Source organism: Monodelphis domestica, chromosome 7, assembly GCF_027887165.1.
Source record: "Monodelphis domestica isolate mMonDom1 chromosome 7, mMonDom1.pri, whole genome shotgun sequence".
NCBI lineage: Eukaryota > Metazoa > Chordata > Mammalia > Didelphimorphia > Didelphidae > Monodelphis > Monodelphis domestica.
Genome location: NC_077233.1, coordinates 98,093,701 through 98,111,691, shown reverse-complemented (window position 1 = coordinate 98,111,691; position 17,991 = coordinate 98,093,701). Strand labels below are relative to the sequence as shown.

Below are 17,991 nucleotides of genomic sequence, written 5' to 3'. Positions count from 1 at the left end.
TATAAATTTGAGAAAGTAGACCTTCATTAGAAAAATTCTTTATAAATTTTTTTCTTATTTTGTTGTTTCCCTTCTAATCTTGATTTAATTGATTTGTTTGTACAAAACCTTTTAAATTTAATATAGTCAAAATCATTAATTTTATATCTTATACTGCTCTCTATCTCTTATTTGGTCATAAATTCTTCCCTTCTCCAAAGATCTGCCAGGTAAACTATTTTGTGTTGCCCTAATTTAGTTATGGTATCACTCTTTATATCTAAATTATATACCCATTTTGACCTTTTATAGGGTGTGAGTTATTGGCCTATACCTAGTTTCTACCATACTGTTTTCCAATTTTCCCAGGAGTTTTTATTAAGTAGTGAGTTCTTATTTTAAAAACTGGGTCCTAAAAGCTGGTTTCCTAATATTAAACCAACCCTGCATTCCTGGTATAAATTCTACCTGGTCATAGTGAGTGATTCTTGTGATATATTGCTGGAATCTCATTGCTAGTATATTATTTAAAATTTTTGCATTTATATTCATTAATGAAATTGGGCTATAATTTTATTTTCCCATTTTTGCTCTTTTTGGCTTAAGTAACATTATCATATTTGTACCATAAAAAGAATTTTTTGTCTTTTTGTCCCTTCTTTGTCTATTTCCTCAAATAATTTATGTACTATTAATCATTTAATTGATTGCTCTTTAAATGTTTGGTAGAATTTGCTTGTGAATCTGGCCCTGAGGATTTTTTCTTAGGGAGTTCATCAATGGTTTGGTCAATTTCTTTGTCTGAGATGAGATTGTTTAAGTATTCTACTTCTTCTCTTGTTAATTCCACCAACTTGTATTTTTAAAAAATATTCATCCATTTAACTTAGATTATTAGATTTATTATTATTTATTAGGAAAAATATCTCCTAATGAATGCTTTATTTCCTATTCATTGATAGTGAGTTTGCCCTTTTTTAATACTGATTATTTAATTTTCTTCTTTCCCTTTTTTAGTCAAACTAATCAATGCTCTGTCTATTTTACTTGTTTTATTATAAAACCAACTCCTAGTCTTATTGATTAGTTCAATGGTTCTTTTACTTTCAATTTTATTAATTTCTCCTTTAATTTTTAGGGTTTCCAATTTAATTTAGGATTTTTAATATGTTCTTTTTCTGATTTTTTTAGTTGCAAGCCCAATTCATTGATCTGCTTTTTATCTATTTTTATTGATGTAAGCATTTAGAGATATACATTTCCCCTAAGCACAGATTTGGCTATATCCCATAAATTTTGATATGTTGTCTCTATATTCTCTATAATGAATTCACATCTATAATTTGTTCTTTGGCTCGCTTCTTTTTAGCATTAGATTATTTATTTTCCAATTAACTTTTGATTTGTCTTTTCATGGAGCCTTGATTATAATTTTTATTGTGTTATGATCTGAAAAGGGTACATTTGTTATTTCTGTTTTTCCACATTTGGATGTGAAGGTTTTATGCCTTAATACATGGTAAATTTTTATGAAGGAACCATGTAGTGCTAAAAAGAAAGTATGTTTCTTTCTATCCCCATTCATTTCTCTCCAGAGATCTATTAGTTCTAACTTTTCTAAAATTTCATTCATTTCCTTTTGTGTAATTGGAAATCTTGTAGCTTTGAACTACATTTCCCAGGAGCCCACTGACTTCCTGTCATTATGTGCTGATGTAGACAGAAGATAAATTGGGTGGTCTTCTGTGGCTAGCTCTCTTTGCTTCCTGTTGGTGGCCTTGGAGGAGCAGGACTTTTGAGCAGATAGACTTAGCTTGGGTGCATGATTTTATTTTGTTAAATAATTACCTTTTTATTCCTTAACTTCTAGTGATTATTAATAAACCTTATAAAATATAGTATTTGAAACTATTGAATATTAATTTTAATTTTTACACTCTACTTCTTTCTTATTTGTTTTTTGGTTTGATTTATCTAGATCTGAAACAGGGGAGTTAAGGTCTCCCAGGAAACGTTTCTTAAAGAAGAGATTTTAGGTAAAACTTGAAGGAAACCAAGGAGGCATAGATGAGGAGGGAGAGCATTCCAAACATGAGGAACAGCTGGTCTAAATGCTTGGATCACACAATTGAGTGTTTTGTGCAAGACACTTTGAGGAAGCTGATGTCATTTGGATCAAAGAATGTGGAGGGTGTAAGTTTAAAAAGACTGGAAAGGTAGGAAATGAGGAATGCTAGATTATGAAGAACTTTGAATGAAAATGAACATTTGATCCTGGAGGAAACAGGGAGTTTCAGAAGCATTGAATCATTAAAATATGTCAATTTTATGTTATTGATCCTTCTTTCTGATTTGTCCAAATATTCATAATCCTCATTCTGCCATGATTTTTTCTTTTTCTTTGGTGTGAGAGATCAGAAAATCTTTGAATAGAATAGTTGAATAGAATAGAATAGTTGGGACATTTGGGTAGTAAGGAAAAGGAACTTTGCTTATTGGCAAAGGGCAGACACTATCTTTGACCTGGAGCTTTTACTAAGCCCTGTAACGGGGGTGGGTGGGGTGGAATCTCTAGTTTTACCTCCAAACACAGAGGGCTCTTGAGCATGGGGATCCTGAGGATACAGAATCTGGCAGAAAGAGGAGAAGGGGTGGTCCTGTGCTCTAGATCCTATTCCTTCTGTTTCTGTGCTTTTTGATAGCATGGAACCCCTGATTCCTGTACTTGGATCCACTTTCATCTCTCTCTCTCTCTCCTCTCTCTCTTTCTGTCTTTCATCAAAGTCTGGTGGCAAGAGATGGAGAAGCCATGACAAGAATTGGAGTTGTTGTTGGGGGTACTGGGGATCTTTTTCATTGATCTTGTTTCCCCTCACTCTATAGGCCCAGCATTTGGCTCCCATTTCCCTGTGTGTATTGATTTCTCCTCAAGGACCACCTGAGCAATTCTAAATTTGAGCAAGAAAATGAAGGCTTGGGCTCATTATTGAGCCAAACTGGGATGCTAAGCCCCTCCCTTGTTTTTGACACAAGATGGAAAATCATTTCACAATCTCGGCTTCCTTCAGAACCTCCTTCTCTGTCCCTACCATGTAACAGGCTAAAATCTTAGAAGTTGGACAGAATGTCAAAGTCCCATATTGCGCAACAGATCAGGAAAGATCAGACATATAAGGGACTGACTGAAAGTCAGTGAAGCAGAGGAAGAAACATGGAGCACTTCAGAAGCATCCTCCTGTTGGTCAGTGTGGCCACTCTCATCCCCACACAGGCTGTACCTCAGTCCAGCCTGAGCTACTCCAAAGCCCTCTCCACAGCCATTCATTTCTACAACCAGATACACAGCAGAGAAAATGCTTTCTGGCTCCTCAAAACCCACCCTCCTTCACCCAGTCAGGTGAGTATTTGTTCTGGTCTCTTCCTCTAGGGGAAAGCCAGACTGACTTCAGTCTTATGCATCTTCCTTTTCCCTCCTTTTCAGAACCAGTTCCAATGTCTTATTGGGAACAAACCAATCTTTTTTTCAGGGACTCAAGTTTTTAGGCTCACAGGTGACAGCAATGACTCAAAAGTCTGGGGGTCATCCTCTCTCAGGTTCCGGAGCAGGGACAGACAGAGTAATATGACAGGCTTGAATGGAGTAGATATTTGCTAATGGGAAAAGGTTCTACCTTAAATCCTGGGATTTGGGGTATTATACTCTTCCTCTTTCTAGGGAAGGGGTTCTTAATGTGGAGTCTTTTTTAATTTAATTTTTAGTTTTAATTCATTAATTAATTTAGAATATTTTTCTATGGTTACATGATTCATGATCTTCCCACCCCTCTTCCTTCCCCACTCCTGGAGCTGACAAGCAATTCCACTGGGTTATACAAGTATCATTCTTAACATGAGGTATAGTAAATTGTTTTTAAAAATATTCTCTAACCATATTTCAACATAATTGGTTTTCTTTGTAATCCTATGTATTTTCTGTATCATTCTGAAGAGGGAGAGGCTCATAGTTTTCACCAGACGGACAAAGTTGACACAAAAAAGAAGCTTCTCTAGAAGTTTCAGGTAGGCTCTCCACCTGACATGAGGCAACTAGCTGGCCCAGTGGATAGATCTCTGATCCTGGAGTTAGGAAGATGAGTTCAAATCCAACCTCTGACATTTACTAGCTGTGCAATCTGAGTAAATTACCTAGTTACTTGCCTGCCTCAGTTTCCTCTACTGTAAAATGAAGCTAATAAAAGCACCTACTTCTCAGGGTTTTGTGAGGATTCAATAAACATTTAATAAATTCTTGTTTCCTTCCTTCTTCTCATGGAAAAGTTTTGGGTAAATGATAGAATTTAGACTTGGAGAGAATGTCAGAGGTTCAATTCACTCATGGACAATGAAATTAAGGCCAAGAAGTGAGATAATTTATTTAAACCCTATACCTAGTAGGTAGGTAAGCAAAGATTTAATTAGGTATTCTGAATTCTAAGCTGCTGTTCTTTCTACGTCACTCTAGTAGGAGACGGAGATATTTCTAAATCTCGGGCTTTTGGCTAGCTTCAAGTCTAGGAAGAGAAGAAGATACAATCTAAGTATGTATACTAGCCAAAAGCTCCAAGTTTGTGTGCCCTACCCTTTCCCACTGTTCGTCTTCTAATGCCTCTTGAGCAGGAAAGGGAGACCTAGTCTGCTTTTGAGAGAGCCTCATGAAGGCTAAGAGGGCTTTGGTGTGGAAGAGCAATCATTATTCAGGGAAGAAATAGAATCCATACACAGACAGGCCACTGACATGAATTTCCCAAACATGATAGTTTTCCCCAGAATCCTCCGCCACAAATCACTATATATTAGTGACAGGCAATTCAAGTTGCCTCCTGCTTGCTGGCCTCTTTGTAGTTGGATAACACTCCTCAGGGTAGCCTGAACCAGAGTAAAATGTATTGGGGAACTAATTAGTAAAATAAATAAAAAATACAATAGAACGTGCATGATATTAAAATGTGGTTTTCTAAGTCAATATGTACCCTTCAGTATTCCTTGTGTGCAGTTTAGTGGATGTCCTTTCTATGTGAGTTCAACATCACTACTCTAGCTGCTGGCCTTTCAAACAGAAGAAGCTAACATCAGTGTCAAAGGAGAGGAGGCTTCTTTTCTGATCAAAATCTCCTTTGTCAGCTGGGTCCCAGGGCCAAAAGAATTAATGAACCAGCTTGAGAGGAGACTATAGTAAAAGAAGCTTTTTGGGGGCTCTAGGAGAATTTAGAAATGCAAAGGAAGGGCATGTAAGAAGGCCTGATAATTTGGGGAACCCTGGAAGGTCATTGAAAAGTATAACTTTAGAGAAATTCAATTCAGCAAGCAATTATTTAGTGTTAACTGCTTTCAGGGTGTGATTTCTTAAGTGTAATCCAACTGTTGTCTTCTTATTCAGTTCTGAGTGCACCCTCCTGCCTGTTTGTAGTGAATTTCCAAGGTGTAGACCTGGAACAGACCTCAGAGACCATCTATTTCAAGCCTCTTATTTTGGCAGATAAAGAAAATGAAGCACAAGGAAATTAAGTGACTTGTTCAAGGTTATCCAGGTAGTAAGTGGCAAAGTCACAATGTAAACCCAAGTTTGTCTGACTCCACAGACACCAAGAACCAAAGACAAGCCACCATCATCTCGCCCTTGCAAAAGACAAAACTGAGATCCAGCTGAATGAAATAGCCTATTTGAAGGTGACCCAACCAATTACTAGCCAAGTAGAGTCTAGCACACAAGATTCTATTGAGTTTCTGGGACTCCTAGCCACTTTTTTCTATAATGTAGGAAATACTTGTTCCCATTGGCCCATGCTTCACAGTCAATGGAGGTGATTTCTTCTCACTCTAGAATCCTTATTCTGCCTCTCTTGAGCAGCCCCATCCCAACAAACCTTGCCTTGTCTTTTCAGGATCCAGAAGAGCAAGTTCCAACACTTCTGAGCTTTACCCTGAAAGAAACTATATGCCCAGTGACTGAAGAGCTTCTGCTAGACCAATGTGACTTCAAAGCTGATGGGGTAAACAGTCAGTGGGAGGATGGGCTTGATGAAACCCTCAAGAAGGTGGAGAGGCTTGTTGGAGCTTCTCTTCATTTCTGTCTTTCATCAGTGCAGTATCTAGGATCTCTATTTAGCCCTGAAAACCTGGGAAGTTGGGTAGCATAGCAGCTATTTTCCCATTTAACTCATGAAGAAACAAAGGGTCCAAAGGAGGGGAGGTCTGTGTAAGGACCTAGACTGCTGGTTGTGATGCCATTAATAGAACTCAGTTCCCCTAGGACCAACCTTAAATGCTGTCTGACCTGTAAGGGACTCAGCTTGGCATTGGGAGGTAACTTCTGGCTGTTACAGACCAGAACCTTCTAGGCTCCTTAGAAGATGAGCAAATTAGTCTTTTCTCCATTTTTTCTTCCTTTCTTTTCTTCTCTTTTTCTCCCTGCTTCTTTTCCTTTATTTTTTGTTCTATTTCTCTGTCTCTCACTGTGGATATCCTCTACACAGCTGGTGAAAGAATGTCAAGGCTCGGTATCCAATGAACAGGACACTGCTGCCATCATCCTCACCTGTGAACCAGTGGCCCCAGTGGTGAGTTCTTTACTCTTCCCTCACTCTTTGGCACACTCTCATATTTTATCCTTCTGGACTGATCCTGTTAGTTGCACGGGTGGGGGAGTGGATAGAGGAATCGGTAGAGGAAGATTCTATCCTACCCTTCCCTGCCCTGGTCCATTGCCTCTATTCCCTGAGAAGGAAAGATATCTGGCCACAGCAGGGAGACCACAGGACATGCCCAGGCTGTTGTGGGCCATCCAGCCTTTCGGACTTCCCTCTAGGGTTTGTACTTCGTCTTAGTAGGCTTACGCTGGAGGATAGTTTTCATTTTAACTTAAATCAGAAAATGCAATTTACCTCCAATCTCACCATGCCCCAACTTTCCCAAAGCACTCCAGGAATCCTAGACCTGAAGGATAGGGGAAGGATCAGGGATTAGGCGCAACCTAAATTGATACTTCTTAGGAGTGAGTAGACATGCCCAGCCTGTTCTCCAAGAGCCAGGACCCTGATGGGAATATGCTTCCAGTTCTGTTATCTGATTCAGATGCTTCCACTCTCTTCTCATTTTTTGCAGCCCTCTCGTTCCAGAAGAACCCCGCTTCCCAAACAAAAGAATGGTTCAAAGAACCGCAGATTCAGAATAGGCGGATACACCATGATTTCCATGAAACAGCCCAGGGTACAAAAGGCCCCATATATGGAGGCTCTCTAGGCACCAATCAATACAATTAGAGCTTGCTTTCTCCTTTACATTTTGTTCTTTCTCTGTTTCTACTCACCTCACCTCACCTCATCTCTCTCTCTCTCTCTCTCTCTCTCTCTCTCTCTCTCTCTCTCTCTCTCTCTCTCTCTCACACACACACACACACACACACACACACACACACAATGTAATTTATAGATATGTATTTTTCTGTAGGTGATACACATATACAATATGAATGGGATGCATAGATATTATTTACATGGGTTACACAAAGATATATAAAGCATATCTGTGAGTGTGTGGGTATCTGTATCTGTATCTGTGTATATATATTCAGGTAGCCTGGTCTTCAAGACTGGAGAATTTGTAGAAGACTTTCTTCCTTGGTAGAGAAAACAATGTCTTGATACTAAAACCTGCCTGTGTGAGAAGTGGAGTTGGTGGAAGAGCTTTGAAGACGAGAGATAGTATTCCTTTCCTGCCTTAAAGAAGACACCCAATTCAAGACACTCTTTCTCAGAGAGACCTATGGAAAGAGAGACAGACAGACTTTGGAAGGCACATAAGCAGGAGAAAACTGGTTCCTCCTCATGCCCCAGCCTTACAATTTGTCTTTGTAGAGTTTTGGGAAATTGCCCCTCGGATGAGAATATGGTGCTTCTCTCTTGGTTGACATTCCTAAAGGAGAATTCATTGACTCCATGTATTTTTTCTAGCATATTCTAACTTATACAGCTTTCCTGGTTTCTGTTTGCTCCATGCTTAGATAAATGGATTTACTCATTCTCCAATATTTGCAATGGTCTTTGTGCAATTGGAATTTGGTGAGAAAGAGGCAACGCTGTTGACATAAGCTTTGGTACCCCTCCCTTCTCAGGGTTTTTGCCAGAATGCTTTAAGGGTATATTCACTGGGCCTTCTCCCTCAATACTCTTTCATTTAGGTTGTCAGGTCCCATAAAAAAATAATAATCTTCATATAGATGACTCCCAAATCCATATATTCAATCCTAATCCCTCTACTCAGGTCCAGTAGGGCATCTCCATCTGTATGTTGGACATCTGAATGTGGAAAACCTATTGATATCTTGAATTTACCATGTCTTCTTTCAACAAGAAAGTCCATTATCATTTCCTCCCCAAACTACCCCTTTCCTAAATTTCCATATTTCTCTGCTTTTTAAAAAACTCTTACCTTCTGTCTTAGAATCAATGCTAAGTATTGGTGCCAAGGCAGAAAGAGTGGTAAGAGCTCAGCAATTGGGGTCAAGTGACTTGACCAGGGTCACACAGCTAGGAAGTATCTGAGATCAGATTTGAATCTAGGACTTTCTAAATCTAGGTCTGGCTTTCTATCCACTGAGCCACTTAGGAGCCCCTACATTTCCGTATTTCTAATGAGGACACCACAATTCTTCCAGAATCCCAAGTTTACCCCCCTCAGTTTCATCCTAGACTCTTTACTCTCCCTCACCCACATATCCAATCACTTGTCAGCATCTCTCATATCCATTCCCTTCTCCCTACATGCTCAGCCCCCATCTGAGGTCAGGTGCTCATCACCTCTCCCCTGCTTTTTTGAAAAGGGCACCTGATTGTTTTCTGTCTTAAATCAGCCATCCACATAACTGTCACATTATCTATTCATGCCATCCCCTACTTAATCAGTATAGTTCCTTCTAGCTTCTATCTTCTAGAAGGAAATACCAACTCCTCTGTTTTTGTTTTTTTTTACAACATATTCCCAACATGCCCAGGCCGACTGACTTCCATCCTGCTTCTCACACTCCATGTCACCGCTGTGCATTTCTTTCTTTTTTTTAAACCCTTACCTTCCCTCTTGGAGTCAATACTGTGTATTGGCTCCAAGGCAGAAGAATGGTAAGGGCTAGGCAATGGGGGTTAAGGGACTTGCCCAGGGTCACACAGCTGGGATGTGTCTGAGGTCAGATTTGAACCTAGGACCTCCTGTCTCTAGACCTGGCTCTCAATCTACTGAGCTACCCAGCTGCCCCCTACTGTTGTACATTTCTGACCATCACCCATACCTGGAATTCATGTCCTCACCTTGGTCTTAAAGAATGCTTCAAAGAATGAAGACTCAGTCTAAGCAAAACTTCTATGTAAAGTTTTTTTCCTGATCATCTTAATAGCTAATGCCCTCCTTCCCTAAACTACCTTGCAATTAATTTCAATTTAGTCTCTCCATAATTATATATACACATTAGGTCTCCCTTATCTGACTCCACTCCAAGTCCCCCACCTCCTTCTCTCCTTAAAACATAAGTCTTTGAGAGCAGGGATTGTTTTATTCTATTTTTTCTCTTTATCCCCAGCAACCAATCCCAAACCTTGAATATGGGAGGTACATAAAAAAAGTTTCTTAACTGAATGTTGATGATGCTAGGATGACAAGTCGTGGTTACCAGCTCAGTGTTTCTACAAAAAGTAACCTGCTCAAATATCTGGGCTTACCCCTATCTGAGCCCATTCTAATGTTGCCATTCATCTTACATGGACTGATGAAGAAGACAACAGTCATTTTTGGCCAGCCTGAACTAGCCCATGTTTGTGATTCAGTAGTTATGGGTGGCTTTTATGATGGGGAAATTAAGATCTGCTCCTCTGATGCAGGAGAGAAGCCACTTGCTAAGGAAGAATCAGCAGTCCAAGAAAATGTGTTTACATGGTGGAGGGGAATGGGAAGGAAGAAGACTGGTAGTGTGGAGCCTAAAGCGTCCAGGGTTCAAATGGTGCTCTCAGGTTGGAGCCCCTGTTGGATATCTTTCTGACCCAGCTCTCCTGCCCAGTGAAACTGCAATGTATATAGAGAGGCAACGGGGGTTGTTTTTAGTCAGTCATATCCTTTTCTTTGATAATTGTATTTAGGTTGCATGGCTATTGTGTTGGTTCTGATTCTGATCCTGAATGCCTAGAGTAACTTAGCAAATTCTGATTCAGGACAAGAGGCCAGGGTTTGATGCTAGAGCACATGATGCTGAGATGAGAGCAGCAAAGTAGAGGAGATGAATCTCTTCTCTGATTCTTGCTTGGCTCTTCATCCTCACCACTCCCTAGCTGGAGAAAATTATTCTTTAGATTACAGCTTAACATTGACAAGCCATTTCAATTTGTCATCAATTTGGAAGAGCCCTAAAAAGTACTTGCTTTTAGCATGCACAGTAGGACTCCTTCTATGTTCCTTCTCACTTTTAAAGCCCAAAGTGGTGTCTAGAGATGGAGAAACCCTGGATCAAGTTAGGGCTGCTTCTCTGGGTCTGGATGTCTCCTGGAGAAATTCTAACATTAATTAAATATGATAAATACTCAGGCTCCTTCCCCAAGGAACTGAGGGCAAAAAGGCCTCTTCCTTATCTCTAACATGAGCCCATCTCTGAATGGGAAATCATTTCACAATCTTAGCTTCCTTCAGATCCTGGCACTGCCCATCTAATCTGAACCACTTACACACCTCTTTAGCGCCTAGGAGAATGCTGGGCATGATGCAGAAGGCATGCAGACACTCCTCATGTCCATCTTGATATCTTGGGCCAGGCTCAGCACTTCTTCAGGTGCTGCCACAGACCTTGCCTGAGAGAGGGAGCTGGTACAAATGTTTTTCTTCCTCTTCTCCAAAGCACAGCCAGACCCAGTAAAATGTTGGCTCTTGGAGAGCATTTTGTTTCTAGACTAAAGGAGTAATTGGAATAGACTTGCTCCTTTTGACCAAGTCCCTATCTTATACCTAAATCCCAAGACCTGAATTCCTGCTGGGATCCGCAGTGGCTGACCTTCTATTTTTTGACTCTCTAGATCATACCTATATGCTTTAGGACTGCCGTACTTTCCCTGAACCTTAGTCTCCATGATCAGATCTGTCTCAAACCTAACAATTTCCTGCATGGCTCCTCATACCCCACTCTGATCTCATGCTAAAATGGTCTTGTTGCCTATTACTGACTCTCTAAGTCCAGGTCCTCACCTCTCTCTTCACAGATCTCATCTAAAACCACTAATTACACCCACTTTCTGGGTCTCGGATCTTCCTGCTAGGCCTCCTTCTGTCCTGGTTTTGACAGGATGCTGAGCTCTAAGAAAATGCTAGCAACCCAATGAAGGCTCCCTGTGATCCCACTCCATAAGCCCTAAGAATTAGTTGCCAGTGAGATGAGTTGGTTGGACTGGTTGTCTTATAGAATGATTGGAGAAGGTTCAGCCCCCTCTGTATAGACCCAGATATCTCCAGAATCTCTAGTCTCTTTCCATTAGCAATAAATGCTTCTGTTTCAGTAGTGTGGATCAATGACCCTTAATGGACCTCAAAATTTTTTCAGTAGTTTCACAAGGGCAAACCTAAAACTAAGATATTATTCTAATACAATGAGTAATAAAATGTAATAATAATATCATTTTTGTTACACATAGTATTTTTATAACACCTATTATGTGCCAGAAACATTGCAAAAATATCTCTTTTATTGCTTACAACAGCCCTAAAAGGTAGCTACTATTATTCTCTTGAACTCATCTTCTTTACTCCAAGCTCAGTGCTTTGTGCACTATGGCACCACCTAGCTGATAGTAAATATCTATAGTCATAACCCCCGTCATTTTTAGGTGTAAAGGGGTCCTGAGATGAAACATTTTGAGAAATACTGCTCTGGCATTATATGGTTCATAGAATATTTTCATCACAAGAAATTTTGGAAATAGGTAGTGCAGATATTATTATCTCCATTTTTTAAAGAGAATGAACCTGAGGTTGAGAAAGATAATTTGCCCAGCGTCACACAGCTAGAGTTAGAGCCAGAAGTTGAACCCAGTTAGTGAAGGAGAAAGAAGAGAGCAATTGGAGTAGTCAGAGGATTTGGGTTCCAAATTGACTCTGCTGCTTTGATCATAGCACTAACAGTGTGATATATTTGCAAAATACAAATTCTCATCTGCAGAATGAGTGGAGTGGGGAAAAATGATCTAAAAGTCTCTTTTGGACTTTCATCTATGACTCCATGGTGCTCAACTCAATGTTCTTTTCACAAAGCTTCTCCACATCTTTAGATCATTGTGTCTGCCTGGGATAGCCAGAAGTTCTGAAGAAGTAATTCAGAACTGTTGGGTCCACATGGATCTTGTCTATTTTCATCATTCCTTCCTTCCCATCCACCCTGCAAAAATTCCAGCTCAATTGGGGCCAGAAATATATTTAAAATATATATACATATATGTTCATTTCCTATAAGAATGATTATATTTTATATCTAAATATACATTTTATGGTGTGCATGGTATATGTACACAGTATATATATATATATATATAGTAATACATATGCAGGTAAACATTTGTGCAAAATATATCCAAAATGCTTATGTGTCTATGTGTGTAGGGCTATTGTAGATTTTAAGTATGTTCACGGGGGTTGTCTGTATGTAGCTAGAATAATGTCTACCCCTCAAAAAGTGACTTATTCCTGCCTTCAGGAGAGGAGAAGGGGCAATGGGGTTAGATGCTTTGCTCTACTCCAAGAGGGGCACTAGGCTAGAATTATGACCCTTCTTCCTGAAATAGTGCTATTGACAATAATCATATTTTTCTTAGGCTTAAGACACATCGAAGAGGCAGAGGTCTCCTGAACTTGTCCCCAAAGTTTCATCCCATTCCCACTGAATACTAGTGACATAAAAGATCATAAAAAATAGAGAATGTCCAATGAGTTCATTTATCCAAGCAGAAAACAAACAGAAACCAGAGGAGATACAGGGGAAAATATAGCAGACAATACACAGACTGAATGAGCTCTGCCACTGGGCGTGAGATGTCTTAGCTCAGCCGACTGAGAGAGAATGGCTGAAGAAAAGTGATGGAGGCTTAAGCCTTTTGAAGATATTCCCAATTCCAAATCCATAGCCAAAGAAGCTCCTCTAACCCATATGACTCGGCAGTCGATAAGCAATAATAGCATGTCCACACATGCTCCACACAGTGCTCTAAAGCACCGACCTTATAATTCACAAGAGTTCTCTAGGACACAAGCTTCCATTCCCTTCCATGTGGGGAAATACATGCAAAGAAGTTTTACCCATGGCTCAATTCATATTCCTCACATGGATGTTTATTGGGAGAGAAAATGGAAAGTAAATAATGCCAGGGAAAAGACAATGACTGACTGCTTTGGACTGGCCTTGGGGATACAGCAGTTCAAGATGACCTAGACGTAAATGATATGTGGTTTATACCCTCTATTATTTCCTTTTCCTCCAAGTAAAAGGTAATAGCTCGTTGGATATTTCCTACGTCTGTAAAGGGCTCTTCTGGAGCGAGGGAGCTGTGGACAAAAGAGACAGTGCAAGACATCAGTACTAATGAGTGAAAGGATTGCCCTAGAGTCCTGTACCATGCAGTGGGGCTAGGCATGGGTACTATGTTCACGTGTAAGAATAACTAGCTTAGTTCATGTCCAATCTCTGGTCCTTCTCCCATCCTTCAGATCTAAGACTTCTAGGGGGGATAGGAACAACTGGGATGTGGTGGTGGGAGGTGCACTTTCTAACTGAATTTGAAACTCTTCTCCAGGGTAAGGCTACCCAGACAGCTGAAAGCCCTGGAGAGTGGCCAGAGAGGCTAGAGGGCCCCCAGCAGCTTGGGTGTCCCCTGTGGTCTCCCTCCTGTGGCCAGCTCTCCCTCAGGTTTCTTTCTCAGAAAATAGGGGCAATGGGCCTGGGTAAGAGTGGCCAGCATGGGATCTCCATGTGTCACTTCCTCTATCCTCCCCTGCACCTAATGGACACATCTAGAAGAATTCAACATGAGAGAGATGGGCAGAGAATGAGGGAAGAGTAGAGAACTCACCAATAGGGCCCCTAAGTCACAGGTGAGGATGATGGCAACAATGTCTTGTTCATTGGATACAGAGGCTTGACATTTCTTCACCAGCTGCTTAGGAGATACCCACAGTGAGAGATAGAGAAAGAACAAGGAACAAAACACAGAAAAAAAAATCAAGGAGAAAGAGAGGAAAAAAATGAAAGGAAAGAAAGGAGAAAGAAATTGAGACATGTCGAATTTGCTCAATTTTCCAGGGGTCCAGAGGACTTTTAGACCTCTGATAGCCAGAAGTGCAATAATCTCCTTATGACAGAGCCCCTCCTAGTCATTGCAAGAGAGGAAAAGAGGAAATAACAAATTTCAAAAATTATTTTTTATTTAAGTGCCTCCTACATGCCAAGCACTGTGCTATGTGCTTCACAAACATTATCTCATTTCATCTTCAAAGCAATCTTTGGAAGTGGGTGCTCTTATCTTCATTTTTGCTCAATTCTAAAACTCTAAATTCTAACTTTTTTTGCTCACTTCTAAAATTCTAAATTTTAACATCTCAGGGGAAAAAATGGTTAAATGGCTTATTCAAAGTCACAGAGCTAATAAGTATCCAAGGTCCCTTTGGAAGTCAGGTCTTCCTGACCCTCAGCACAGTGTACTCTATCCACTCCACCAGGACCTGTTCTTAGAGAGAACTTGAGGTAGGACCCAGGGGCCGTGAGTTCTGTTCCTGCCCTCAGAAACAACAGGCTATCTCCTTATTTGGAGATTCCTTCCTTTGGATCTTTTCTTTCTCCATGAGCTAGACAGGAATATAACAGTTATGCTCTCTACCTCCAGGGTTCTAAAAGTAAACTAAGTTCCAACACCTCTGCATTATAGCAAGGGTATCAGTCTAGAAGATGTATAGACTCCAGCAGGAACCCTCACCCCCATCCCATCCCTTCTCCAATGGAGGCCCATCCTCCCACAAATTGCTTACCCCATCTCTTTTGAAGTCACACTGCTGCAAGGGGAACTCCTCATTCCTTGGGCACATAGTCTCCTTCATGGTAAAGCTTAGAAACTTCAGCCTTTGCTCAAGGGCTCCCTGAAAAGGCAAGTTAAGACTAGATGTGATGGGGATTTAGGGCCAGCATTCTGGTCCTTCCCTGGCTGGGAATTGTAAGGATGATATTAGAAAATAAGTATTGTTTTATTAGTTTAGAGATAAATAAAGTGGCTGCTTGAGAAAAGAACTGGAGTTTGAAGCAGAGCTGAGAGAGTGTGTTAATTTCAACTGCTGACAGTTATAAGCTTTATCTATGTCAATTACTTTCTCTGGCAGTTGGCAGAGATACACACTCAGAGACACTCTCAGGGCTGGAGGAGGCAACATCTTTGCCTCTCTCTCTGTCTGAGGGAAAGATCTGAAGGAGCTCAGTGTTTTTCTTTCCCAAATGAGAAACACTTGAATGTATCTATTGTGGTTTTTGTTTAACTCTGAGAAGACCAAAGAAAAACCTGGTCTTTGAAACCTAACTGGATTCTTGTTGAGACTCAACCAGCTAGCCTTTGCTATTTTATAATTTGAAGGCAAAGTTAAGATTTATAAGGATAATAGCAGTAGTTTTTATTTAGAGAATATAAATTTGAGTTAGTCAGATCAGGGAGGATTAGTGTAGCCTGTAAAACACAGGAGAAGAGGTTCCTTGTGGAACCTGGGAGTTTATTTGGGAGGATTTAGAATCCCTTAGAATTAGAAATCCTTTATTTATCCTTATATGTTTCAATAAATATTTTATGTTTATAATAAGAGTCTCTTTAGCATCTTTGGGCATGGCCCTGAAGGGAAGTTTGTATTTGAGCTTCACTTCATCACTGAGGATACTTTTGATTAGCTCTATCAAAAGTATCCAAACATTTTGAACCTGACTGGCAAGTTAAACAGTTTTGAAAAGTTTTGAACCTATATTTTGAAGTTTTTCCATCTAAATTTTTTTTATAATCTGTCAATTTTATTTTTACAGAATGTATCACCTCCACTGCCTTAAGGGAACAAGGTTTTCCTATAATGTGTCAGCGCAGAAGGAGCCTTGGAAATAGGGGAGAGAGTTCCCTCTGCTAGTCATTGGCTTATGTGACTATGAGTTGGTGAATATACCAATACGGCCTCCATTTCCTCATCTGTAAGAGAGAGACATGCCCAGTAGTCCATGACTTAGGAGAGTGTTGGGAGAATTTCTTCCTACCTCCTTCATCTTTTCCTTTAGTTTTAGCCTCTTTCAGTTCTTGCTCCTGCCCCCTATTTATGCTCCTCCCTCTATAAAAGCTCTCTTCTCTTCTCTAACCTTCTCTTCTCTTCTCTTCTCTTCTCTTCTCTTCTCTTCTCTTCTCTTCTCTTCTCTTCTCTTCTCTTCTCTTCTCTTCTCTTCTCTTCTCTTCTCTTCTCTTCTCTTCTCTTCTCTTCTCTTCTCTTCTCTTCTCTTCTCTTCTCTTCTCTTCTCTTCTCTTCTCTTCTCTTCTCTTCTCTTTCTACAGTCTCTCCTTTGGGCCCCTGAGTCACAGGTGAGGATGATTCCTACAGTCTCTCCCTTGCAATAACCTTTATTCCTCTGGTTTCTATGGTCTCTTCTGTGGGGATCCATCCCTAATGAACATCTTCATCATAACTACTCCCATCATCCCAGTTTGGCCAAGAGGCAACATGGACAGCATGGTATGGTAGATAGATTACAGGACTCGGAGTCAGGAAGACCTGGGTTCAATTCCAACTTCTTCCACACAATTACTATCCAAGGGAACTTGGGCAAATACCTTTATCTCACTTTGCTCACATGTAATACAGGAACTTTAATTATTGTAATTCTTGCTTTACAAAGCTACTTGGCCATTCCCTAGCAACATATTAGAATTGATTTTGAAGGAAAGGGGGAAAAAAGAAAAAGAAGCAAGTGATCAATCTGGATTCTACTTTAAAGGAAGAGCCCAGATGGAGTACTCACCTGATTAGATGGAGGAGGGTGTGTTTCCAATACCTTGAATGCATTCTTTGTCCCATGTACCTGGTTGTAGAAGTGAATGGCTGCAGAGAGGGTGTTCCCATCCCTTGGGGATGACTGAGGCAAAACTTGGGCAGGAATGAGAGTGACCACACTGACCAACAGCAGTACCTTCCTGAGGTGCTCCATGATCCTTCCTCTGCCTCACTGATTCTCAGCCAGTTCCTTTTTATATCTTTTCTGCCATGTTCTGTTGGGCAACAGGGGTTCCTGCCCAACTGGACCTCGGAACTAGATTTCAGCCTGTGGTATGATGGGAACAGGAAGGTATGGTGTCAAGGAAGCCAAGTTTGTGAAATACTTTCTCCCCTAGAGATGTGCTAAAATGTGAGACACTGAAGGACTTTAGCTGCCTCAGTATAGTTGAAGAGAAAGCCTGAGTGTTAACCCCTTGGATCAATGTTAGGATTTCTAGCTGTGTTAGAAGGGAAGCAGATAAGGAGCCCCAACTTTGACCATGACTTTTTCATCTACAGCCACCACTTTGGCCTTAAAGAGGGAGGTAGCAATAAAGAAGGGAGGATCCCTTCCAGAGACTCAGCACCAAAAACACAAGATCGCCACTGCCACATTATGACAGATCTCATAATTGAAGGGGCTCCTTGATATGGTATAATGCACAGGGTATGGAGCCTAGAATCAGGACAACCTGAATTCAAATCTAGTGCAACTGTGTCACGTTGGATAGATCATTCAATTTCTGTCTCTTTCAGTGTCCTTGACTCAAAAATGGGAATGATAGTAGAAGATATCTCATAAGTTTGTTTGGAGGTTTAAAGTGACCATTTAAAAAAATTTAATTTAATTGATTAAATTAAATTTAAAATTTTTTTCCATGGTTACATGATTCATATTCTTTCCCTCCCCTCCTCTTACCCCCC

The 17,991-nt window shown here is 40.4% G+C and overlaps 2 protein-coding genes across 2 annotated transcripts; one reads left to right on the top strand and one right to left on the bottom strand.

Moving 5' to 3' along the window:
- Nucleotides 1-3,049: 3,049 nt before the first annotated feature.
- Nucleotides 3,050-8,044, top strand: LOC100620004 (cathelicidin-6-like). The gene is made up of 4 exons (XM_003341720.4): nt 3,050-3,376; nt 5,901-6,008; nt 6,492-6,575; nt 7,120-8,044. Exons 1-4 carry the CDS (start codon nt 3,191-3,193, stop codon nt 7,255-7,257), a joined length of 516 nt encoding a protein of 171 aa, XP_003341768.2. The 5' UTR covers nt 3,050-3,190; the 3' UTR covers nt 7,258-8,044.
- Nucleotides 8,045-12,950: 4,906 nt separating this feature from the next.
- LOC100617165 (cathelicidin-4-like) lies at nt 12,951-17,825 on the bottom strand. Its single transcript, XM_007499717.3, has 4 exons — nt 17,054-17,825; nt 15,052-15,159; nt 14,100-14,183; nt 12,951-13,575 (listed from the first exon to the last, which is right to left on the bottom strand). The coding sequence occupies exons 1-4, from the start codon at nt 17,237-17,239 to the stop codon at nt 13,459-13,461; spliced, it is 495 nt and encodes a 164-aa protein (XP_007499779.1). The 5' UTR covers nt 17,240-17,825; the 3' UTR covers nt 12,951-13,458.
- Nucleotides 17,826-17,991: the final 166 nt, after the last annotated feature.

Bases quoted from the DNA above. Each gene is read 5' to 3' on its own strand.
- LOC100620004 (XM_003341720.4), top strand. From the start codon at position 3,191: ATGGAGCACTTCAGAAGCATCCTCCTGTTGGTCAGTGTGGCCACTCTC. The intron at 6,009-6,491 runs GTAAACAGTCAG...TCCTCTACACAG, and splicing joins GTGACTTCAAAGCTGATGGG to CTGGTGAAAGAATGTCAAGG. The intron at 6,576-7,119 runs GTGAGTTCTTTA...CATTTTTTGCAG, and splicing joins GTGAACCAGTGGCCCCAGTG to CCCTCTCGTTCCAGAAGAAC.
- LOC100617165 (XM_007499717.3), bottom strand. From the start codon at position 17,239: ATGGAGCACCTCAGGAAGGTACTGCTGTTGGTCAGTGTGGTCACTCTC. The intron at 15,160-17,053 runs GTGAGTACTCCA...TTGCCTTTTCAG, and splicing joins ACCCTCCTCCATCTAATCAG to GGAGCCCTTGAGCAAAGGCT. The intron at 13,576-14,099 runs GTGAGTTCTCTA...TTTTGTCCACAG, and splicing joins GTGACTTAGGGGCCCTATTG to CTCCCTCGCTCCAGAAGAGC.